Source organism: Gymnogyps californianus, chromosome 8 (genome assembly GCF_018139145.2).
Source record: "Gymnogyps californianus isolate 813 chromosome 8, ASM1813914v2, whole genome shotgun sequence".
Lineage (NCBI taxonomy): Eukaryota > Metazoa > Chordata > Aves > Accipitriformes > Cathartidae > Gymnogyps > Gymnogyps californianus.
Genome location: NC_059478.1, coordinates 6,116,580 through 6,142,655, shown reverse-complemented (window position 1 = coordinate 6,142,655; position 26,076 = coordinate 6,116,580). Strand labels below are relative to the sequence as shown.

The 26,076-nt window shown below is 44.7% G+C and overlaps 1 protein-coding gene across 2 annotated transcripts in view; it reads left to right on the top strand.

Annotated features, from left to right (window-relative positions):
• Positions 1-986: 986 nt before the first annotated feature.
• ACBD6 (acyl-CoA binding domain containing 6) overlaps positions 987-26,076 on the top strand; it is an 88,483-nt gene continuing 63,393 nt past the window's right edge. For both annotated transcript variants that reach the window (XM_050900599.1, XM_050900601.1), the window contains exons 1-3: positions 987-1,190; positions 7,682-7,746; positions 8,293-8,389. In XM_050900599.1, coding sequence (XP_050756556.1) covers positions 987-1,190; positions 7,682-7,746; positions 8,293-8,389 — 366 coding nt within the window. The remainder of the gene's footprint in view (positions 1,191-7,681; positions 7,747-8,292; positions 8,390-26,076) is intronic.

The window sequence follows — 26,076 nt, the reverse complement described above, 5'->3', positions numbered from 1 at the left end:
TCCAAGACCCAGTGCTTCGGAGTGAGACGGGGACCTCTAAAACCACAGGGCAAAACCCCAGCTTGCTGCTTGCCCCTCTTCGCTTCGGTGTGCCCACCTGTAAGACGGGGTCACATGCTGTGGGGTAGCCCCCCAACGCGACGCAGCGGGCCGGGGCGTGGCGGGGGGGGCAGCGTGCCCCAGCCGTGGCAGCCGGTGGAGGAGCGGGCCGGGGAGCTGCCGGGGTGGCCAAGGTTTCCCCAGGGGACTCAGGGCTGCCATTTGCTGAGGCCGGGGGTGGAGGAGGGAGGTGGACTCGACAGCTGTGCCAGGGACGGGGGAAAACTTTCCGCCCGAAGTAGATGCCGGGCTAAATATAAACCGCCTTTGGGCTGGCGCTTGGCCGGGACCCCCGGGGCGGCGGGCAGGGCCACCACCCGGCACCCTGCGCCCGCATCCCGGGAGGATGCTGGCTGCGATCCGGCACCCGCCGTCCCTCCCCGGCCACCGCTGAGGCCCGGGGGCTCCTCCCGCCCCCGCACCCGGCCCGGCCCAGACCCGCGGGCGGCCTGCGAGTGCCCTCCAGCGGCAGCGGGGACGCGGCGGGTCCTCCCCCGGCCCGGCCGCCGCGGGAGCGGTGGCACCGACCCCCGGGACAGGACCTCGGGGGACGCGGGTCCCAGCCAAGCGCGAAGCGGGGTTTGGGGGCGCGGGGGGCTCGGGGGGGCGGGTTATAAAGGTTATAAAGATTATAAAAAGTTTGATGGTGCGGGCAGCCCCCTCGTCAGGTGTTTCTGTTTAATCACCATCGGCAGAGCCGCGGGCGAGGGGTTATAAAGCCGAGCTTAGGGGATAGGTCTCCTGCTTGCCGACATGCTGCTCTTGGACCCGCGGCCACCCGGAACCCTCGGGCGCGGCGCGCGTTTCCCGCGGGCGGCTCGGCCGCTCGTACCGAGGCGTGAGGGGGACCGGCGCGGCTGGCGGACCTGGGTGGGCGGTGGGCCGCCATGGCGTCGCCCCCGCTGGAGGCGGCGGCGGTGGCGGCGGCCGGGAGCGGCGGCGAGGCGAGCTCGGGATCCGAGGAGACGGGGACGGTGCCGCCGGGCCGCGACCTGGCCGCGCTCTTCGAGCAGGCGGCCGAGCGGCTGCCGGCGCTGCTGCCCACGGCCAGCAAGGAGCAGCTGCTCTACCTGTACGCCCGCTACAAGCAGGTGAGGCGGGAGCGGGGCGACCCGGCCCGACCCGCGGCCTGAGCCCGGGCATTCGGGGGCCAGCGCCTGGCTGCAGGCGGGGCATGGGGCGCGGGTGAAGGAGCGGGGCGGGGGCCGGCCCGTTACCCGAGTGGCAGGGCCTGGGGCTCTCCCGGTGCCACCCGCCAAGGGCCTGCGTGGCTGCTGCACGAAGCGTGACGGTGCCAAGTGGAAAAAGTTGTGTCAGGGGGTGCGGGAAACAGGGATGCGGGGAGCTTTCTGCCCAGCGCAAAGTTCGGTGCCGCTGGCTTCGCCTGTGGTGAAGGCAGGTGAAGTCTGGTGGGACAGAGTCCTGCTAAATTCATCACGCTAGTTGTCGTTCCTCACCTCTCCCCCTCACGCGGTGTGGGTAGCCCTAACGCTGCGCCGCTCGCCTCTGCTGCGGAGACACCGGTTTGGCTTCAGCGGACTGCGTGGTGGAGAAGTGGGGTGTTGGTGTGGAGGATTTGGCCTTTGTCGTTGGCTGTGACATGTCACTGGTGGGTTGGTGGCCCGTCCAAGTGTCCACCGAGTCTTCGTGGAGTAACTTGACTGGTAAATACAGCTGCCTTGCCTGTGTTTGCCGGGCTCCCTGTGTGTGCTGGGGGGTGAGGCGAGTGGGACAGGTTAGAGAAGGTGATTGTCTGGTTTGTAGTGCATGGCTAGCTAGCGCTGGTGCTCACCTCCCTGTTAGAGACAGCGGGGATCTGCAGTAACCACCCAGGTGGGAGCATTAAATCTTTGGGGTTTTGATGCGACCACGTAAAGGACGTGCCTGTGCAGATCTGTCTGCGGAGGGCTTTAGAGTAGACTGGGAAACTAAACTGGTTGGTTCTAGTTATAATGTTGAACATGACTCCATTTCCCACTCGGTCTCTGTGAATTGAGCAAGCTATAGGATGCATCCTGTGGCAATACACAATGTGACTTTTTCCTGCTCCTGTGGGAAAAGTTATGTAAAACCAACAAAAAAGCACCAATTAAGATACAAAGGACTGTAATAGTTGCCTAACTTGAAGAAACAGAAAAATTGTAAGTATTGTTGCACCTGGAAGACTAAAGAGTAAAGGTACAAATATGTCTCAGGTGTGTGACAAGAGATGCTGCCTTGACTTGAAAACTGAATCCCACTCGTTTGGATTAATAGTTGAAGTTGGGTGTGCACATCTGCCCCATGATTTTTCCTCCCATATGGAATACCCTTGTCCTACTACTGCTGCTTATAATGGCTTTCATTTTTTAATGCAATATTTAATTATCCTCAAAGCTGGTGGCTCCTAGGCTGTGGTTTGTGGACCATTAATTGTATTAAAAGCAGACTGGTCATGTGAGGTTTTGTTTTCAGATTTTTCTAGTGCTTAAACAGGTCTCCAGGTTTCTCTTGCCCTTTTTTAGAAAGAGGAGGGTAGAAAAAAAATACTAGGAGAACTTTTAAGAATAACAAGACCATGCCTAGGATGAGATGAAAAGAAAGGGTGTCTCTTCTCTTCTGTAATTTTTTGTCTGTATTCTCAGGAGATTTGTTGCAAATAACCTCTTAATTTTCGCTCTGTTGCAAATGCTTTGTAAGTGTCCTAGGTGGAAATGGGGAGGTATTACTTGCATAGCAGCTTGTGATTGTCAACAGACTCCAGAGGGTTTCCTGGTGTTAGCTCTGTAAGATCAATACGGTGTTTAATGTTAAAAATTACTTAAATCAGAAGCTATTTCACAACAGCTTTGATACAAGTCAGAAAAAGCTGATAATTAACACTGTGTCAGCACAGATTTCCAGTTGCCTTCAGCTGAGGGGAACAGGGCACTTCTGTCCTCTTCTCCTCTGTCCCTCTTGTCCCTGGCCAAGCAGGATGCAACAGCATGTGCCTTTGTGCTCCTTGGTTTGAGTCTGTGCTTGGCTCCTGGGTTTCTGTGCCTTTGGCTGCCCAGTGCTGTCCAGAAAGGTGCCATCCCTGTTACAGAGTGCCTGGGAGGGTAACGCTGGCAGTGGAGATGGGAGAAGTTTGCTAGCACAGCTACTGCAGGATTATGCTCTGCTAACTTTGAGTTTTGCAGCGTTTTGTGCTTTAAATCAAAATGAGGGTGCTTAATGCAAGTTTTCTCTGCTTAATTATAGCAGCTGTATCAGTATGCATAATGGGCTGCTAATATATTACTCTGGTGGACAGTAGTATTGCTAGTGCACAAAAGGTGCTGACTCAGATCTGTCCGCTGTCCTTGATTTGGCATCCTTGTCTTTCCTCAGCTTAGTGTTTTATGTCACTAAGGGCTTTGATTTAAGATACAGCACCATCATAAAAGAGGTGACAGTAACAGCTGAGCTCTCTGTTAAAATACTGTATATTATTTATTTCAAACTGTTTGGGTATATAGGCATTTTCCTGGAATTTTATTACCTTTTATTGGAGGCCATTTCAGGATTTTATTACTTTTCTCTCTGATTTTGTTTATGTGTCAGAGACTTGAAAATAAGGGAATTGCTTAGTTGTCATCTCCAGTGAGGTTTTTAGAAGATGTTGCTGAGTTTACGACTCTGCCCCAGAACGGGAGGAAGAACAGACTAGTTGGTAGGGCTCTGGACTGGGACCGATTTTTCTTTTCTCCCCCTACTTTCTGTGTGGCTCTGGGCAAATCACTTGCCTGTGCCTTGAGTCTGTAGTGGTGAAGTGAAGATAGCGCTTGCCTGTCGTGTTGAGGATGCAAAAAACTGAGGTTCAGAAAGTGTAGTAATGGAGACCAATGTAGTGGTCATCATTCAGAGAGAGGAGGGAATCTAGAACTTGCTGGGAATAATCGGACTGAAAAAAACCTGCCCTGCCAGGCGGATGTGCCGGTGCCGAAGTAAATGCTGAGAAGTGCAGGCAAGCTGGAAATCCAGTGCCGTTGGCAAAACGGGGCTTACGCTGTCTCTGGTGAGTGCAGGCTCAAGTATATAATCCCATTTTTTGCGTGACATCTTTCAGATATTGTAGAACATGATGCCACAACTCTGCTCTGAACATGAACGTTTCTGCTTGCAGCTTCCCGTTGCACGGAGTGGTGTGATGGCCCTGACTCAGTGTTGTCAGCGTCACTCTCCCTGTCTCTCTGGGACATACAGCCCCTTGGTCATCAGGGCCAGGGCCCCTTGCATTCTGTGGCTGATGTTTGCTTGTTCTTCCTTACGCCCTGCTTTCGGTCACTTGAGTACAGGGCTTTCCCACGGGTTGAGGCAGGTTAATGGGGCAGAGCTTTGGGCAGGAACAGGCAGGAATTCCTGTCTTGCCAAAGAAATTCGGCTTACTTGGCCCGTGTACAGTTAGAGCTTAGTCCTGCGGTCTGGAGGTGAGTTCTGTTCTTTTTACTACTCTGTAGAGAGGCTGCAAATATGACTCACCTTACAAGATTTACAATCAGGTAAGAATACTTGGCTGGAACTCCCTGCTGTATAAATATATCAGTTGAAAAATTAGCAAAGAGCCGTTTTCCCACCACCACCACCAGGGACGGGAGGGATGGATCAGTTGTGGAGTACTGTGTAAGGAGAATCTCAAGGTTTCTCACAGTCTGGACCAGCAGCTGAAGTTGTATGGGGATGGTATGCAGTGCTAACACGTCTCTGAGCATCTGTCTAGCCGAGCACTCTCTGAACGTTGTGACCTTCAGCTCTCAGGTGAAGGCTTCATCCAAGGTTTCTAAATTTCCATTTTGGCCACAAATGGAGATGTCTGCAGACACTTCCCATTTGGAGCTGCCTGGGTTGTCTTTGTACGATTCATGAGTGTAATGCCTGCAGGTGACTCTGCATGCAGAAGCAATGCTAGGGAAGTATTTAATGCATTCTGGCTGTTTTCTTTAATGCAGCTGATGAACTGTAAATGAGGAGAGCTAAGCATCAAGTGACCAGTCAGCCCCCTGGAGACCAGTAGTAATTATTTTGTGGACACAGGATGAGAAACTCTTGACTTGAAATACTAATACGGGCTCTCGTCTTTCTGCGGGTTATGGAGAAAAACAGCTTTTGAGGCCCTCCAGGGAAGTAGCAGGAGGACAGAGTCCTTCACAAAACTTTGCCCCCCAGTATTTGTCAGCATTGGCCTATTTAGGTAAGCTAAAGCTTCCCTTCCTCAGCTGTCAGGCTTGGGTCCCCTCTAATGTTAGATTCCTGGTTGGTTTCTGATGCATTATGGAGCCTTGCAGCAAAAAGAGGGAAGCCAGAACACTTTTTCTCCTTTCCAACAAAACCACTGCAAGCCTTTTTAATATATCTTAAAATAGCAAACAGGGCACAAGTGCACTTTTTTCCTCTCTTGATGGATGACATTTAACTACTGTTCCTTGATTTGTATTACTATCGATGTTACTAACAGTCTTTCCCGACGCTAGAACGGCCTTTGAATGCCAAATCTAAAGAGAGGAAACTGCTGTTGTGTTTTGATGATGGCAGTGGAAAATTAATATTAAAACAGACTTTTTTTTATCCAACTTGGCCAATTTTTGCAGGGTAGATGTTGAAGTAAAGAATTGCCAAGCAGACATTTTCCATACAGATAATGAATTTGCATTTTATTTCCATGTTTGTTTTGCTTTTTAAAACAAGCGGTCCAATCGACCTCTGAGCACAGGAGAAAACATTTACACTATATGAATTGTGACTGATTTATAGGACTTAACTGTTGCTAGCCCTTTCTCCTATTTCTCCGTGAAATGCAATATGTTGTTTTAAAGGCCAGCTAAGATGTTCTAATTTGAATGAATTGCTCACTGGGAGACAGTCAGATATACAGAAATTAATTTCAGTTACAGTCACTCATATCCTCTAACACTTTAAATGAAAACATAGTGTAACTAATAAATATCTCTCAGCATGGGCATGCTCTCTTTAAAGCCTGATTAATGATTCCATCCTCAGCATAAAATCCCCACCCTGTTAAGGTGAAGAATTGTTAGTTGATTTAAGCACTTCACCTGCCTGAACACTTGAGCATATTTCATAAAACATTTGATGAATGCAGTTTCGTTTTGCTTGGCTAACAAAATATTCAGCCAGCAGCCTCTGCTCGCCTCCAGAACACACCTCTGTTCCCTCCCCGGGGTCTGTTGAAATACCCCATCCGTGCTGGGCTTTCTTTGCAGTGAGCTGTGCCCTGTGTTATGGGGACTTGCTGTGATAACTGCTTCCCAGGGGCTGTTGCATTTGGAGCTGTGGTTCTGCTCTGGCTTCTGTAGTCTTTCATTCATCATCCCTGTGGGATATATAGCCCTTTCATAAAAAAAGGTAAAAAAAAAAAAAACCAAAACATGTTTTGTGTAAATTCATTCCCCATCGCAATGATATTTTCATTTCAGTTAGATTTGTTTTACCTGTGATACCTGTGTGCAAGGGGCTTTATTTTCTATGAGAAAGGGGCACCAGCTACATCTGGTGGGTACTGACCCGTATTCCCTGGCTCTTCTAGGCAGGGACAGAGGCACATTCACTTATACATTCTCCTGAGCTGACTTCAAGAAAATATCTGTTACCCAAATCTCAACCTGCTAATTGCTCTGTTCTTGAGGCAATTGTCAGTGCTGGCCTCATCGCAGGAACACGGTTGTGCCTTTGGAGCCCTGGGCAGGCGTAGCCTCTGTCAGTCCTCTGTGTTCCCCTTTGTGGGCGAGCTTACGGAGGAGATATGGCTGCTAGACCTCCCTGCAGTGAGAGGAAGGGCTTTGTATTTGTCCCATCAGTACACTACCCTGTGGAAAACTGCCTGAATCCCACTGGCACCAAGTCCATTTTACACTGGCTATACGATTTTTTTTTCGTATATCTATCCATCTGTTCTGGCTCGTTCCCTTGGTTCCTTGTGTTTCTTATTTCTCCCCCTAAATTTTAATTTCTGGCTTGCTCCTGACAGACTGGTTCATCCTCGGCACTCGGGCCTTGACTTCTCTCACACAGTGCTTCCTATGCAGAGAGATTCCTCGGAGCAAATTCAGAAGCTGCTTGGCATTCCTTTGCTCTGAGTTTGTCCCCTTGCCTTCCAGAGGACCTTGAAAATAATTAAGCAAAGTCTGTTTACTTGAGCTTTGTGCGGAAGCAGGTGAATTTCAGCCTTAATGAATAATCCTCTCTGTAGAAACCCTCATCAACAGAATTTTTCTTGATACTGGTGGAGGATGAGGCATTTGGCTGGGTAATAAACATAACATTAAGTGAGAAATCACTTGCTGGTTGTCCCTGTTGGGTAATGGATGCAAAAGAAATGAGCTGCATAACAAAATTGCTTCCCTTGCATCACGCAAAGAAAACACAGGCATGCAGAGGTGCTAATAATTGTGAGAGTGCTAAAATGAGGGTAAGATGGGGTTGAGTTGTGTCAGTTCTTTCCCTCAAAAACCTTTCCTCTGGCACATGAACGAAATTACCCTGAAACTATCAGAACCCAATATTTCCTTATGCAAGTCCCTTTCCCTTTGCTTTGTTCTAACAGAAGGAAATTTCTTTTCTTTAGGTGAAATTTGGAACCTGTAACACTCCCAAGCCAAGCTTCTTTGATTTTGAGGGAAAGCAGAAATGGTAAGAGGAAATCCTTGTAATTCCTAGCAATTTCTGGCTCTACTTTTTGTTGCATCTTGTCTCATCTGTTGACAGATTATGGACCTAGAGGATGTCAACTCTGAGAGTCTGCCACTGAACTGGCTTTAAAAATCCTTTGTTTAACAGGGCAATGTTTGCTGCTATGCCTGATGCAGACATGAAATACCAGACTCCTGTATTTACCTGGTTCATCCAGAATTAGCCTGCGTACAACAAAAATGCTGTGAAAATAGCTCCAGCTTTACAAACAGCTTTACTTTGTGAACACAAACTATGTTCCAGCCTGGACCAGGATCCCCTGAAAGATCCTTTCACAGCTGCACTGACAGCACAGCACAGGAGTGCTGCACTGACAGTGGCCATTCACAGCATCAGAGAAAAGTTGACCATTTCAAACTGAATGAAAGATGGCTTTGCATCCCCTGAAAGTATTTAGATGAATCTGTTCACTGTGTTCCACTGACACTATAAAATCACATTGTGCTGTCTCTGAGTGGCTCGCTGATGTGTTGCGCTCTCTCCTAGGGAGGCTTGGAAAGCCCTGGGAGATACCAGCCCTCATCAAGCTATGCAGGAGTATGTTGCTACAGTGAAAAAACTGGACCCCAGTTGGAATCCACAGGTAGGAAACTTGAAAATATTGTTCAGAAAACAAACCAGCATTTGTCTTTGTAAAGCTGACAATGGTTCAGCTTCACGCAGATTTTAATTGCTGCATGGCAAACTTCATTTTGAGCAGATGAAAGTCTAAATTCACTTTTAAAACTCTCCTTTTGTTATGACTGAAACATGAAGAACCATCTCTTTCATTCATAATTATCTTCATTACAGTGAGCGCATGCACAGGGTTGGTTTGGCTATAGTGATCTAATTTATTTTGCTTTTATTGGTTCATGCTGTATTTAGCATGTAAAGATACTTTTTATCCTTTTCTCATCTTTCTCTTTTCAACTACTATTTAAATGTTGATCAATACAAAGTAATCTCCATGAAAGTGACATGAACTGGATGATCAATTCTAAAAATGTTTCCTTTTTGTTTCGGTGCAGCAAATTACCAAATCTGATTATGATTAGGTACTCCAACATAACAAGTGTATTTGTAAGTCCTGTATCTGTGTGTTATAGGGAGACTGTACTGTCATTTTAATTAATCTGTCTTTCATCTACCAGGTTTATTACTTGATTGAATATTTAAGGATATCTCCCTGTTTAAAAATTGTATAAAAATCAGTCTATAAGGAGGAATGCTCTTTAGAAAAAGTATTGCCTTTGATTGGAGATAGAGTGGAGATATTTCACTAAAACCAAATGCTGAAGGCATGGTAATTCCTTTTCACGTTAGGAAATTGATTCTTTTTTGGTCCTGCACTTTGGAAGCAAAATCGTGTGTGAGCACACCCCTATGAATCAAGAATTTGATTCTCAGTTGTCTTCTGATGCTGTTCTGGAGACTTAAGAGTAATTGTTTTTTCTTCATAGTTCATGTTTCATGGCGTTGATCCTGGTTTTGCAGCAAAGAAATATTGTCATTTAGAGGAAACCCTTTTTAATGTCCTTGGGGAAAATAGTTTTATATGCTGTGCAGTGCAGTTAGCAAAAGCTAGCTGCATGCTGTGTAAATTCTTGTCCAATCTAAAATTCTCATACAGAAATAAAATCATTTAAAAAGAATCTATGTACAATCCTGAATGAAGAAAGTGTCTAGCTGTGTAAAGTGAAACATATGAATATTCATTAAACAATGAAAAAAAACCAAAACAAAACACCAACACTTTCCTGAATTTTTATGGGTAGAGCTTCTGTTCATAAAAAGACTTGTCATGCATGGTGACAAGCTTAGCTTTGGGTACTCCCTTCACTTTCTTGCCTCAGAAATAGTTACTGTCACAGGTGTGACCTTCAGCTTACAAAGCTGTGAGCTGGGAAAGTGGAATAATCTGTTAGTTTTTAAAAAAATATATATATTTTAAAGAAGCCATGTAGCAAGCAAAGAATGGTTTGCAGCGCTGCTCCTCCCCTCTTCCCCTAAGGTGAGGAATGAATGCGTGTGAGCATGTTTCTTCCCATTGCTGTCCCCGCATAAGCCTGTCCTCAGGACTTGGCAGAAACTAGACTGTGCTGGGTAGTGCTGTTGCACCAGCGTGGTTGCTCATTCATGCGTTGCTCTGTCCTCCCTTTTTGAATAGTTGATGCAAGAAGCGTGGGCTTGCAGGAGGAGAGCAATGCTGGAGCTTGGACAGAAGTTTCTGTGAAGACGGCAGGGCTGAGTTGTCAGAGTGGTTTAAAGAAATGTGATTTTTCTTTCTTCAGGTGCTTTTGTTGCAGTGTTTCAACAGATGTGCTTCTCTCACTCATGTAACTATGCGTGTATTTCTTGGCTTTTTGAAGCCAATGATTTTTTTCCTCTGTGTGGCCTCAGTGTATGGAGCTATAATGCTGAGGAAAATCCGTAGGGTGTTATCTGGTTTACTGTCCATGCACTGCTGCATGGGTGCCACATTTCTTGTCCTGACTCTCTCCTTTTCCTGTGCCTTGCCTATGACTGAGCTAAAACCTGTTAAGAGATCTGAGCGCTTTACAGTAAAGGAATATGCTCAGGTGTAGAAAGGCCTAGCAGAGGAACTTACATTAGCAGAGAATGTAATTTAGAAGTTAGCATTAAAGTACAGGTAACATTGCTTTCTTTAAAAGAAGTCACCTGTCCTTCCTACTACATCTTCCTTTTAATTCCACTTTTATATGACGAAAATGCTATCAGGAGTCCTCTCACTGATCTGTCTCATGCTACTCTGTACTCTCCTCCCCCCCGCACCTTCTGGATCCACGAGAGGGAGCTCTGTTCTTTAAAATGATGGAGATGTGTGTGTCAGGGGATGGAGATAAAATAGCTATTTTAGTCTTCAAATTTCAAATTGGATTTATAGAAAAGATCTGTGGGTACATTACAAGGTGCTTCATCACTGTCGTTGTGTCTCCTTTACATGCTCATCTGCTGGGTTCCTTTGAATTTTTCTTATGTTTGGTAGATCATGAATGAAATACTCCTAGTATTTGGTTAAAAGCAGCATAAAGTGCTTGGTACAAATTTTAAAAGTTCAGCTTTCAGATCATTATGAATTGTAAGTAGTAATTACAGTACAAGGGTGTTGAATTTCTCATTGTACAGCTTCATGAATTTTGCTATTGTAAAGCTTTCTCAATATTCCCTACATACTTTTTCTTCAACAGTTCATCTCATCCCTTAAAGTTGTTCTTGTGTGTTATCTTAAATCCTCCTCAGTCTCCTGTTTCATATATTTGCAAAGGGTTTTTAATGTCTTGATCCTTTAGTACTAAATATGCAAAATTTAAAACTTAGAAACACCTTATCTTTTTCATAGGTTCATTTTTTTTCCCCGCAGATTTGCTGCTGTTCTGCAGCTTTCAGGCTGTCAGTATTTTTCTTAATAAATAGAATGAAACTAAATGCAGTGTTTCTTATGCAGTCCAAATAGATCCACTTCTTCATTCCTTTTCCTTGATTCTTCATTGATTCATTCTTTCATATTGACCTTGCAGTTTCTGTATTAGTACATTTTCAGCATCAGACTGTAACTGCTATAATTTAGTAATCCTTGCTTGTTTTGGATGGAAAAAACCCCAAAGTAAAAGCATTCTGATGCAGTAGGAGCAGCACCCTGAATTTGTGTTCAGAAGCAATGAGAACACCAGTAGCAGCCAAAATCTGACCTGCTGCTTCCTACTCCTGCATGGAGTTTGGAGTACCTGCACTTCATTAGGAGGCATCTGAATGTGGAGAGGCAGTGGCCCAACTGTTCTCTGCTCTGCGAAGCTGGTATGCTACTTTTGACAGTAGAGGCACATCTGTGGGCTCATCTCCATGGCTATTTCCAATGTGTTTTAGTTTCTTCACCTTTGCTGCTAGCAGGTTGTCTGATAGTCATGCCTAATCTTTTCTTTCAGAGCTTTGCCTAAGACCTGGAAAGAAATGATCATACTGCATTTATTTTCAGCAATTTTTTTTTTTCTAGGAAATCTTTAAAATAGCAGATAACCCAAAGGATATTGAGGTGAGATCCATTGTCCTTACATTCATGAAGCTGCAGGAATCTCCTTGCTGTATTTATCTTGAACCCAGAAGTCTAGAACCAACAACCACCATTGCCTTTCTGGATGCTTGGCAGTTAGGTCTTCCTACGTTGGCATGAGTCTTACTGTGTTTTGTGTCGTAGGTTGTTTTGTTCCTTTTCCCAAGAACAGCTGTTAGTAGGAGGTCAGGACTATACTTTGCCATGCTTGTCTCCATTCTCCTCTTGATGCAGTCTTCCTTCATCTTCTATCTTTTAGTGCATCTTTTGTTTCTTGTTCTTTCTTGTGAGTCATTCCTTTCAGTCTGAAGTTCCAGGCAGTGGAAAGGTAATTGCTTGGACCAGCTCAGCTCTATTTGCATATTTCAGAGACATCACCTGTCCTTCAAGTCTATTCACTCTTCCTCCAGAACAGAGAATAATTTATGAAGTGATTCTTTTGCATTCTCTATCCTTAAACAGAAATGTTTCATGCTGTCAACACCTCCCACTGCTTTGGGTCCTTTAGAGAGGTGTATGTGTCCCGGCTGCTTCGCTTCTCGTATGTTCACCTGTTGCTTTACTGGCAGCAAATGACATGTTGCTTTTGGTGGCTTTTGCTGATGTGTGAGTTTGGCAATGATATTCATCTGCTCTCCCTGCCAGCCACCTGCAGCTTATTGCCTACGCGTGCTCATCCCTCTGACCCCTCTCTCACGCTGTGGCTCTGCGGTACCCGCTGTTGTGGTGCTATCCTGCAGTCTCAGCAGTGGGTTTGGTGATTTAGGGAGGTTCACCTTCACAAGCTGGTTGTCTTGCATCTTTATGCAATAACTTTGTTCTCATGTACGTCACGGTCTCTACTGTGTAACTGGGCACTTAAAAACTGCAAGTACTAGGAGACAGGCTTAGTGGCTATATTTCGATTCCCCCCCACACTCTAAAATTCTAATCTGTCATGTATTTGATATCACAAATCCCCATTGGCTTTAAGCATCCAGATTTTTTCAAACCTCAGATTGACATGGGAGTTTGTGTCTGCAGGCACTGGCCATCCGGAGGCGGGAGCAGGACAGCACCTCTTTTGCTGAGCAGCATTGTACACATATCTTCCACTGACTTCATGTCGCAAGGGACGTGGGTGGAGGTGTGTACACGACACTGCAGTGAGGCGGTTAGGAGCTGTTATTGATTGTGTCTTGTAACAAGACGGTTATATGGCACGGCTTAAACAATAAAAATAAATAATAAAAAAGGCATCCAGATTTGCTCATCAGTTTTAGCCTTCCATTTGCTGATTGCAGTTTTGGCATCTCTTGATTCTAAATATTTCCTTTTCCTATTTCTTATACTGCACACTTACCAGTTCCAATCTCAACAGCTTGTCACACTACTAACTTCAGTGGCATCCTTCCCCAAACACTTAGAGGCCGCCTTTCTATTTGCTTTGACTGCTGAAACTCGCAGGAGGTCTTAATGATTTTCTATTTCTGTATTAAAAAAAAAATAATAATTGGCATTTTAACTTGTTTGACTTGACTTCTACCAATAATGCACTTAGTAAGATTTCTGCTGTGTAATGAGGAAAGTTGCATATTAGGAATCTGAAGAGCAGAGACATGTCTCTAAGGCAAAGCAGGAAGAGAGCTCGAGTTCAAAGGAAATAGATATACACCAAACATCTTTTTAAGCTCTTAAAGGTTTGAAATTCCAGTGCTGATGTTTGCAGGGGAGAAAGCTGCCCATGTTTTTTCAACTACTGTTCTGTGCCTTGTTTGAGTAGAGGATTTATTTCGCTGTACTCTGGACCAAGTAGTCAATAGGAGTAAAATACCTCTATTGCTGTGTTGGTGTGGGAGCACTGAGTCGTGGTGTTTGGAGCAGCCGGGAGAGGACCCCTGGGGAACAGACAGTCAGTCTCATGAAAAAGAAAACAAACTTCAGAGTGAATAAAATAGCAAGTGCACTATTGCTGCAGGCTCAGGGCAGTCCAGTAAGCTGGAAAACCTGCAGGAATAAAGCAAATTGATTTGTCCGGTGGCCAGTGGGTGTTTTTGCAGGAAGTACTGCAGGGGGCAATATTTGATAAAGGTGGGTGGCCAGTTACCTGATGCGGAGGGCTGGGGTCCATCCCCCCTTCCCTGTGTTGAAGTAACCTTTCTCTATCACATTTTAAATGCAACAAGCAAGTTGAAACTAAAATGTGGAAAAGAGAATTTGCAATTCGAGGATACAGTGAAAAGCAGGAGAAACAGTTTTCAGATTTGCAGAGGAGCTGAGTTTGTATGTATGCTTTTTGTAGGTTGCACCAGGTGTTACTGAAATATTTTAACGGTTGATTTAAATTGATGAGCCTCTTGTATTTAAGTAGGATCTCCAAGGCAACGTAAAATTTCTGTAGTGACTCAAATACAAACTGTGTATCCCATGACGTTAAAACAGGCATTTGGAAATCCAAACCTGAATTTTTCTTAAATTTGGACTCATTGCTCAAATCTGGCCTGTTCATGTCTGGAGCAAGAAGCTTTGCTCTTTTGCAGGTTTACAGGTTTTATGTTTGGTCAACTTCTAAGAATTACATTTGTGAATGGTAAATCATGCTGTAGTTTCAGGCTGAAATCTGTGGATTTCTTGGTTTTTACCACTTTTACCATTACTGCAGGCCGATGGGATTTCTGCTAGAAATTAAGCAATTCATTAGAAAAACTGCAGTCTGTAAACAAAATGAGTGCACTCATCATGTTTTCCTGTTCTGTCTGTCAGTTAAACAGATGTCTCTCTTGATAATCTGTCCAAGCAGCCACCGTTTGTGGTCGGGAAAGAGCAGCAGAGTGGTGTGGGCAGGATTACAACAGGGATGGGAAGAGCAGGAAGGGAAAAGACCTGTTTGGGTCTCTGCCCATCACGAGCAGCAGTGTATTCACATACCTGCTGTGCAGTTAGTTTGGGTAAATGTCTCAATTTACGGCTTGCTATACTGTGAGGTCAAAAACTTTGAAAATAGTGACTTTATTTCTTTTGTAGTATAAAAGCAATTTAATTGCATCGTGTAAAGTGGGGACTAATCGAATTATGGCTGTGCTCCTTAAAGCTTGCCTTCCTGTGCTGTGCTAATGCAGCAAGCTGAGGAGAGGAGCCTCCCGTGTTCCTGCGAGCTACGCAGCAGTGCTGCCAGCGTCTTTGCTCTTTGCTGCTCCTCTTTCTTTCTGGGTCTGTATAGATCCTTGTGTGTCAGTTCAGCCTTAGTGTGACTTTCATGTTTGGCTTTTTTTTTTACCCAAATGTTAATAATTAAGAATAAAAATTGTAACAAAATGCAGAAAACAAACTGCACTGTTTGCTATATATATTTTGAAAGCTCTCATTTCAAAGGATGACCACATTGGAAGAAGCAAATCACTGAGATAATTAATAAACTGTAATCAGGCTCTTTGCCTTTAAAAAAAAAACCAACAAAACAAAAACAACAACAAAAAAACCAGCAAGCCTGTATTTTTTTTAATTCTTTTAACAGAAAAGGAAGCACTAGAAATTAAGAACAAAACCAAAAAAACTGATCCACCCCAGGCTTCTGGCTTTGGGGCATGTAAGACTGCAATGTCCTCTGCGTTTAGGCAGCCTTGCAAACTGCAGAGTTGGGGGTTTTGTGAACCACCTTGGGGTATGTGACCGTTTAGTATACGTCCTGAAAGGGGTTAGATCTTAACACACAGAGGGATTCTTCTGCCTTGCTGCCTTTTGCCAGCTGTGTGAGGGACAGTCTCTAGCATGCAAGCAGAGTTAGTGGTAGATGCAGCCTTCCTGTGGGAGGGCGTAATCTGTGCTGTGTATGGCTAACAAAAGCTCGCGGTTTGTGTACACCTTATTCATATACGCGAGACTACAGGCAGTGACCCACCTTATTTTATCCAAGTTGGAAAAATGGCAGTTTATTAGCTGCAGTAGTTAGGCCTAGAGTATTTTGCTTTTGGAGCATGCTTTCAGAACCAATTTTTCCTACTAGCAAGGGGATGTTTTCTTGCTCCTGTTGTGTAAGACAGTAAAATATCACACTACAAACATGAACTAAATTTCCCCGTTCTTCTGCAATAAAGGTGGATAGTGTTGCATCCTTTGCTGCTTTGTACCTCTCGTGAGGAAAGTGTGCTGATGCTTTAAGTACTTAATATAGGTCCTACTCATAAATAAAGCTGTCCATAGGTTTTGCTACCTTTCTGTCCCTGTCTTTGCATATGTAACTGTTTATCAATTTTATTCCATGCAAGATAGCTCAACTCTGGCACACCAAGTAGGAGGTAGCGTGAACAACAAAGCCTACCTGCTTTGTTGTATAGACTGTTATGCTCTGAGCAGCAAATCAAATTCTGTTTCCTATTTATACTTACTGTTTTTAAAAGGAGCACAGGCTCATGGGCAGTGCAAGCCCTCACTCAGTACTGTGAAGATAACACTGCCATCCCTTGGCTGTTGAGGGAGCGGATTAATAAAACAGTATGTGTAACTTCTGTTCGTAACGGTGACAGCGTAGATGGGAGCTGGCGGTTGTTTGCCATGAACCTGTGGCCTGAGGATGGAGTTGTCAGAGATGTCCTGAGGATGCTTTGTTCTAGCAAGTAACTTGCATGCCAGGCGTTGGGGTGCTGTGCTGGTAGGGCTGTCAGCCGTGGTGGTCTGGGATTTTGCCCGCGGACAAGCTTGATAAATTATAGGGCTTTTTCTCTTCTGCAGCTGCATTTTATTGTAGAGCACAAAACAAAATGCCAGATCCAGAGTGAGATTTTCAGGTTTTTGGAATTGTGGTTCTGGCAAGCTGTGCAGAAGTGAATAAGTTAAAATGAACAAGTGTCTCATAGTAGAAATATAAACAGCTGGAATATGTGTCAGCCTCCCACCCCCTGGGAGTCTGTTGGATTGTTCTCTTTGATTTTACATCTCCACAGAAATTTATGGTCTCGGCTCCTTTTATTTATGATATTGCAATCCTTGTTCAAGCGATTGATTGAAATACAACGGTGCCAAGCTGCAAGCCTGTATTTTAGAAAGGTTGAAGTTTAGAAAGCAAACCAGCAATGCAAACAGTTATGTATTGAAAGCTGCACTGGAATCCTGTACAGAGGTTGCCCATGTTCCTATGTTACTAAACTTCTTCAAAGTAAGGAATTATCATGACAAGGATTTATACCTCTTCCCTCTCCCTCCTTTTAAGCTGCCTGGTCTTGCTAAAAATGTACTGTATGTTAAACATGCAGTCTTACTAGCCCTGCAAGGGCTAACTTTTGCTTGTAATGATGTTAGCCCCTATTTTTCCAGCCCAGATCCAGCAGTGCTGATGCACTATGTTGTTAGTGTACTGTGGGCAGCATAATATATTCTCTCGCAGCTACTTGAACGTAACAGTAGTTGTTTTCCGGAATTTGCAAGCAAGAAATTGGGGGGCTCGTCATTTTTGGCTATCAATGCAGTCATTTTGGTTAAACATTTAAGCAAAGATGAAATATTTTTCCTTTTGAATATGTCAGTGAATTAATTTTCATCATCTTGCACTAATTCAAAGAAATATCTTGTACTATCTGGAATGTATTCAGAAAAAAGAAAAATTGGAGACATAGCTCTGCCTTGCTGATGCTGAGTGTGCTGCTGCAGCATAGTGACGTGTGTGGCATCCCAGTGTCATGATTCCTGGCTTACTGGTGGAATAAGACACTGCATGCTAGCCAGATATACCAGAGGCAACTGAAAAAAAAATCAAATTTAAATATATATATATATATCTCAAACTGTTGGCATTCAGTGATGACAAGATGTAACAGAATGAGGCAAGGTACTTTCCTGTGCAGCTTTCTGTGCAGCAGGGACTTAGTTGCTTTTTTCTTTCCCCCTTAATAGATGTCCAGAAGTAACAGGCTTTGCTGTATGGCTGTACTGCACAGGTCGCAGTCCCACAGCACCTGGTTATTCGGTGATCCTGCAGCTGTGGGATTGGAGGCATGGGACACAGCTGAGCTCTGGGATCTTAAAACTTCACTTGAGCAAGTGCTCTCCTAGCTGAGAAAGCATCTCAGTATCAGAGAAGGACCACCAGATCAGGTTTAAGTTGCTGCTGATCCTCTGCTGAAGGCTGTTGTTGCTATGGCTGAGTTGACAGAAAATGGATAGGTGCTGATACTTCCAGGGAGAGCCCAAGATCTTGGCTTAAATTGAGATGCCGAGGTTGAATTTGTTAAGATGTCAGACCACAAGCTGAAGTGGCTGAGATGCAACCAGGTATTGCCCTCTGGCATTTCTGCCTTGAGGCGGCAGTTCCTGGCAAGGCAAGGAAGGGTTTTAAATGCCATGTGCAGTTCTCATTTGTTGCGGATTTTAGCAGCAGTGCCGCTTCTCCCCAGCAACAAAGAACGAAAGTATTGAAAAGCTTGTTTTTGAAGCAGCTGTGTGAGGCTGGAAGCAGAAAAGAGCAGTGTTGTGGCATGAGAAGTGACTCCACCAGCAATCAAAACTGTCCTGTTAGGTTCATTTCTGTACTGAAACTCCACTGGCTAAAACAAATTGGAAAAATGAAGCTTTCGGTAGTGCTGGGCAACATTACAAAGTTGGGGTCTTGGGGAGGTTGCAGCATGGGCTGACAGAGGAGAGGTGTTGAACCAAGCAGGATGCTGTCACAGGCTATAGAGACGGGGGAGGTAAGCAGGCAGTGAGATGCAGTTAGGAGCTTGGGGCAGAGGCAAAAAGCGGAGCAGGCTGAATGTCAGCCTGATGTAACAGGAGGTGTGGAAGGGGAGGAAAACCAAATAGGAAGTTGCAAGGGGAGGTGGGGAGGACCAGGAGGGTAAGAGGTGCTTTCTCTGCTCAGTCTTAGCTTCCTGCTGGCCAGCTTGCTTCTCAAGCAGGAGGGAGCCTCCCTGACATCCGTGCACCCCAATATTTTCCTGGGATGCCCAGAAACCTAGAAGAGCCTGATTTAATGCACCCAGGTCCTGTTGCCCTGGATAGCAAAGTGAGATGGTGAGTGAGGGTGGGAGGAGCGGGGACGGTCTCCTCTGCTTGTGGCATGAGGTGGGCATTCAGGAGGTGGGCTTTGAATTGCTCTGCAGTTTGCTCAGGAGCTCGTGGTAGCCTCTCGTCAAACTCTTGTGCCTGTTTTGGCCAGCAACCCACCAGGCTGCGCTAGCAGCTTGACTGTTTTAAACGGGGAAGGGTGCAACCTCTAATTAAAAAAATCCAATTTTTCAAAGTAATTGAAGCTGTTGCAGAACTTCAAACTTGCTGTGTCAGAGGCTGTTAAAAAAAAAAAAATCAGGAACTTGGGTAGAAATTACGGGTTTATCTTACTGCGGAGTATGTCATGCCTTGATTTTTTTAGGTGTGGAGTTGTAGACATTTACCTGATGGTATTCAGACACAGGAAGGGTTCATGTACCCTGCTGCTTCACATGGCTGTATAAAGGCTGGTTTAAAAGGGAGAATGTGTTAATTAAAAATAGCATAGGCTTTTGGTTAGGAGAAACTAGCTGTAATTGTTTTGTGTATAACATAAGCTATAGCATAATTAAGCTGTTTCTTTAGTGAAAATACAGCTTTTCGTGTTAGAAAAAGGTTAAGTGGTTATGTTTAGCTTGCTCTTTACACGAAGTATCAAGGAGGTATTGAGTGTAATTACTGGAGATTAAGATTTTGTTTGGATGTAGCTAACACTGGTTAATGTCTTGTAAATACTACTTGTCTCTTAGAGTGGAAAAAGTTATCCTTTAAAAGAGCACGTATTGTCTAGTACTTAGATACTTGGGCACTATTGTACCCAATTACTCCTATTGTAAGAAAAGATGGCACTCCTTAAATGTCTCTAGAGCATCCTATAAGTATTTTGGGCTGAACTAACCAACACAAAGGCATGTAAAAGCTCAGACACAGCTAAAGGCTGTTCAGCAGGCAGCTGCCTCCAGGTCCTGCTGCATCCTTCTGGCTGAGCCTGTGACGGGTTACACCATAACTTCAGAAACCTTCTGTTCCTGCTGGGATGCTCTGATCCTTCCCTTGCCCGAGTCTGTGGGGACAGGGACCAGTGAAGAGCTCTTCATTCTGCCACTTCTCTGTCTGCAGAGCTCATAAATCCACCCTCTGCCTTCATGACCCAGATCTGATGGAGGAAACGGATTTCAGTGGTGCTGGTCAAGCAGCCTTGGAGCTGTTCCTTTTTTGAATGGGGAAATTGGCCCCTGCCACTGCTGTGATGCTGTCTGGCCCAGTGTTGCTCCAGCAAGTAGAGGATGAGTATGTCAACAGGCAGGTTGGGAGTGGGGGCTGATGTCCTTTCTTCATTTCTCAAAAGTTAGAGTTGCCTTCAGCTTTCAAGCTCCAGAGCACATGTTTCATCCCAATCTATGTAGACTTTCGGTATTGCCAGTTTGGCTTGGCATATATTTCTTGCTCATACAAATGTCTGTGTAAATCTATATAAATGAATATCTTGTATTAGATTGACAAAAACCAGCAATTACAGTACAGGCTGTGTTTGTATTTACAGCTTGGTCCCCTCTGCCTGGGCATTTGTGGATTTTCATATGGGTGATGTGACAGAAGTGATTGATTGCTTCCAGGACTGACAATGCAATGCTCCGTGTTCCCCTTGTGAAAGCTCCTGATTTCTGCAAGCTGCCTCACGCTGGAAGGGTGCAAACAGGCCACTTGCTTCACCCTTTGGTCTGCAGACATTGGGAGTCTGCAAGTTACTGCAGCGTCCACGAAAAGGAGATGAGGAAAGGAGAGTCTGCTGGTGGTCTTGTGTTTGCCACCTCCGTATCTGTTTTTCCATTAAAAAAAAGCTCCACAAATCAAAAACTGTTGGAAGCCACTGCATTAGGTTTTTTGATTGAGCATATTATTTCCTCCCATGCATATGTTAAAATGTATACAGTGAGTCATGAAATCACAGCTACTAGCAAGCATAAAACTTGCTCAAAATTGTTAAGCATTTTACATTTATTTCCCCTCCCCTGACTGTCTTTACTACTAATTTCCAACTGTGATTATGGTGCAGTTATTAATTAATTCGTTATAGGTTAAATGAGTAATCTGCAAGGCCTTGTTTTAGATCACAGCACTGTTTAACTATGACATTAATTACAGCATGTTTGGTTTTATTTTTTAATGTAATCTGGAAAATATTTTCCCTGTCTTAGATTGTGTTTTTCAAGAGGAAATTCTGTGAGATTTAAAAGAACCAGAAAACTTTTTTTTATGTAGCCATTAATGGAATATTAACTAAACTGTCCCTGCAATATTTAAAACAAAAAAAAAAACCCAACCCCACATTATCCTGCGGTGCATACTGCCATTTTTTATAGGACCATTTGCTCAAATGGTACAGATCCTCAGTGGTCTCCTGAAAATGCTCCAGGTGCTGAGTCATGTGCATGCTCTCCCTGAGCTGCTGCTGGGAGCCAAGAAGGATTGTTGAGAGAGGAATATTAAAATAGTCTGTTTATGATGGCCATTAATACGGCTGGTGCGGAGGGTACAGCAGGCTTTCATGAAAGGTGCCTTTACAGCAGAGTGTAAGAGGGAGGCTGCCCTCAGCTGGGGTGTATTTTTATCTTGTTTGGATATAACTGGTCTCTGCTAGTCTGAAGAGGGGTGAGAAATGCTGAGCTCGTACATTTTAGTGGGGAAGGGAGGATTTTTAATGCTGTTCAAGTGTTTAATACAGCGCCTAATTTTATAGATGGTACAATTGTTTTTCCTGGAATAGCATCACCTCTGAAGGGTTAATATTTACCTTCCCTCCTGCTGCAGGTAGCATGAAGTTCAGCTGAGCTGTAAAGTCAGAAAGATACAGGTGGAAAATACCTTTGGAAGAGGACATTGTTTGTCCTCATTTCATGCTTCATTAGCTGCCCTGCCGGAGGACCCTCCCGCATTGTTATGGGGTCAGGAGCCTCCCGTGGTGTTGGGGGAGAGGGGACATCTCCTCCTTGTCCAAGGGCTCTCATCTTTGGACCACCTGCATTTGGGGTGGAGAGCACCCTCCTCCCCTTGGCTCTCCTGGCACTGGCCTTAACTAGTGAAGGAAAAGACGGCAGCAATTATGGCACACACAATTAACGAGCTTCTAATCTCCAGCCTTGTGTGTAATTGCTGCTGTCAAATACAATTAGTGTCTGCCCAAGTTCCCTTCCCAGGGGGATGGCCAGGCCATGGCACAGAGGGAGAAGAGGGGGGCAAGTGTCTGAAACTTTAGGAGAGTTTACATTTTCTTGTTGCCTCCCTAATAATCCTCACTCCTCAAATTGTGTCCAGAAATGTTAATCCAGAGCATTAAGGGGACATAGTGGCCAGCAAAGCAGGCCTTGAGGTCTACTGTTGGGTTAACTCTATGAAGTGTCTTCTGTAAAATTTGTCACCTGAGACTATGCCAGCTTAATTACAATTCAATCAGCACACTCCAGGGATTTACTCATACCTTCACGTGAGCCTGATGGGGTTACAGGATGTTGCCTGTCCTGTCATGGCAGCTGAGACTGGAGTTGCTGATCACCTCCCAGGTGTAGTTGGGGGAGTTGGGATGTGGACCAGGGTTTCTCCTGCCCCTGCCAACAGACCTCTGTGAACATCCAGTGCTTGCAGCTCCTCCAGGCTCGGTGGCTCAGGTCCCTTGGTTGCACCCCAAAGCCCTGCATGCACCCTGCGAGGCCAAGGCAGATTTTGGTTGCTTCTTTGGTGGCTGCTGAAGGCTGCCACATTCCTGTTGAGCAGGGCAGTTCACTGTTCTGCTGCTGTGTATGCACCTTTCTGCAAACTGGTATGGAGCAAGGTAACGTGTGTCCCTGGCCCCAGCGTTGGGTTCTGCGCAGGGCCGTGCAGGGAAGCCAGGGAGCGTGCCATGCAGGCACCTGCGGCTGGAGGAACGGGGGAGCTGTAGGAAGGTGAACTATGCAGAACAAATGCAGATTGGAATCTGCACTACGTATTCGCTGCTGCGGAAACACTTGAGAAATTTTGATTGTAGTAATTTTGTTGGGAGTATTTCTTGTCTCCATCTCATAAAGCCAGATACAGCTGCTACTCTGACTCAAGTTGCATCAGGCTCAGAGGAAGAGAAAAAGAATACAATAAGTAGCCTCTGAACATAACCTGAGAACTTCTTCCATGCACTGCGGTGGCTCGGGTGTGAGATCCTGATGCATAGCTCTCATTTAAGTTGTCTCACTCTTCTGTTTCCAAGATGTGTGATGATGAAGAACTTAAGCCTTGACTGTTTTAAGGCATTAGCCAGTGTAACTTCGAAGATAAGTATTTTGATGAGATGACTCTTTTTGCTAATGGCTTTCTCTTTTTCTTAAATATATATTTATGTGAAGCTACTTAGAGGTTTTGGGTGTGGAGAAAAGCCAGAGTGAGGCCATGCGAGGGAACTGGGGGGGATGATAGATGTGCTGTGCAACACAGCCTTGCCACGTGCCTTGCCAAACAGCTATTGCTGCTGTGTGTGCTGGGTGTCTAGACATGCAAAACTAGCCAGGCAGAGTTCTTATTTTGCTGTGGATGAAACTGGGATGCCTGACATTTAACCCATGCCTAGGATCTAGCTCTTCTGTTAACTCCAAGTTACAGTACTATTTTTTTTTTTAAAAGGCTTTACAGAAACTTGTGCTATTCCTGCTGTTTTGTAGTATCTTTGTAGAACTTCTCTGTACCTTTCCTTCTGTCAGATTCATGAGTCCCTTGCCCTACATACAAAATAGCTGTGTACCATTCGGTCCAGTTCAGTCCCAGCTAATCACCAATGGGAAGTTCACTTGCATCTCTACGATGAGTTCTGGCACATGAGTTTGAAGTGAGTCATCGGAAGGGCCCTTGGAAGTGCCATCTTGTTAAATCTGTTGTAGCCTGTTTTGTGTAGATTGGAACACAGCTTGGGCTCGGAGATGAAAAATAATAAATCCCTCTCCTGTCTTCAGGGATATAGGAAGAGGTTGGCCCACCAAACCAACCCCTGACAGGAAACTACCGATTTTCCTCTTAGATGATAGTTTTCATTGTGCTCTCCAAAAATGCCAGAAGAGAAATGGGTCATACTGTGATCATGGGAGACTTTTAAGACCAAAATGGAATGTGAACTCGAAAGCCTCACAAAGAAAACGTTTGTCTAATTGTTTTCTGTTTCCATAATGCTTAGTATGATAAAACTATCTTCTCTTTCTCCTTTATTTTTCAATCATGATTAGACTTTAATGTTGTTAAAGCTTATAAGTGAGTTTGAGCTACTGTCTCGTTGAAGAGAAGATGGAGCTGAAATTGTCAGTGAGGCATTGGACAGGGCTTTTTAATGTGTCTGTCATTATATGTTAACCTCTGAACTGGGACACGATGTCTGTTTTATGGCTGACAACAATTTAAAGGTATACATCTTGACATCGTGGATAAAGGAAGAAGGGGGAGTGGAAAAAAAAATGAATTAATAATGTTAGCAAATATTAGTCGCTGTATTTCCATTTTGTTCAGAAAGTGGTTGTCAGGCTTTGAGGCCGTCTGGAGCAGCATTGTCAGTGACAGCCAGTCGAGATGCAATTGTACCTTGAATCAAGCTGGTCTTTTATTGACAAATACAGTGCACTGAGGCAGGGACGAGGATGCTCTGCTGTCTGTTCCGGGAGGAGTGCGGCTTTTCTCCTGGCATTCCTGGTGACATTTGAGAAGAATAGTTCTGGGCTTGGTGGAGTTCCCTGCGCCAGTCCGCGAGCACATCAGGAGTTAGGGGAGTTGAAAATGTCTCTTAATGAGTACGTATGCTGCATACTGAAGCACATATTTGCCTGTGATTTATGCTAGCTTTGGTCAACCAGATCCACCTACCAAAGTTAACTGTCAAGAGTAATAGTGACTTTCATATCAGCCTTAACTGTACACAAGCAACAAAGAATCAATGGGCAAGAATTAGGGGAAAACACGAGAAATTTCAGTGCCTCTTGAGGCATCTCTTATGCTTCTTTATCATCTCTTCCCGGATCTCTTGCATGCCACTGCCTGTGCTTTGGCACTCAAGTGCAATCCTCCAAGGCTTCTTCCCATGCTGTCACAAATTCCCCTTTATTCCAACAATTTTTAACTGGCGGTTTGAGGGCAACCCCCTCACGCTCATGGAGCCCATAGTAATTTTGCCTTTTCTACAGCAGCTCTCTTACGTGGTCCTGACTGCTGTCATCTCTCTTGGATTCAGGTTGCAAATTATGGGAGCCTGGGAGCCTGTTATTTCTTAACTATCATTAGTTACCTGTGTATCTGCAGTGCTTTTGGACAGCGCTGCCAGCAGTGAAAGAAATTGAGCTGGCTTAATTGAGAGCCACATAGTTAATTATTAGTGCCTTTTTTAACGAAGGAGAGAAAATTTGCAGTGTCAGTTTTTAATTTCATTGTGGTTTGCAGGGTAATGTGACTTTAAACTCACCGGTCATTGTCTGTGTATATGTAGCGTTTGCTTTATCTTTCCAGCCCTAAAAGCCCTTTTCTGCTGCAGAAATGTCAAGAGATTTAAGAAGGAAAGTGCATCTGCACATTACTGATCCCTTCAGCCAGTATGAGTAACAAATAAAAATGCTGGTTCCTGTTAGTACAGTAGCTGTGATGTGGTTTGGAAGGAGCAGCTGCTTCTGTCCCACCTCTTTCATTACCTGGTTTGGTATGTCATGCTCAGATATTGCGTGCGAGTCCCTGGCAGGCTGGGTAGTATAGATATTGGAAGCAGGCAGATGAGCTCATGGTATAGGCAAGTTGTCAAGGGCGACTGGGAAGAAACCAGTTTGTATCTGCATTGAGGCAGAGTTAACATTTTTGGGAAGAAGCATTCCTCATAGCCTGGACAGATTCCCCTTGGGAAGTCCAGTGGTGATGCATGGTGGAGCCACGATGCTGTCTTTCATGGCTTTGCAGAGTAGAGGCACACATTAAATCCTGAGAGGATAGCCGAGACTTTTCCTGTACATTTTTCATAAACTTGTTCTACATATCGAGGACTGTGATGGAATAAGCTTGGTTCAACATTCATGAATTGAATATTGAGTTACCTATTTCTGTGTGAAAGAGATAAAAGCTACTTGGACAAAGTAACCTGTATATGGATTAAGAGCCAGAGAAGTTTTTGCCTGAGCATTTTTGGGGAAGCCTTTATTGCTAAGTTTCACAATGACTTTATGTGTACTCAATCAACATGATTAATCTTTGGTAGAAATGCACTGGTTGTCCAAAGA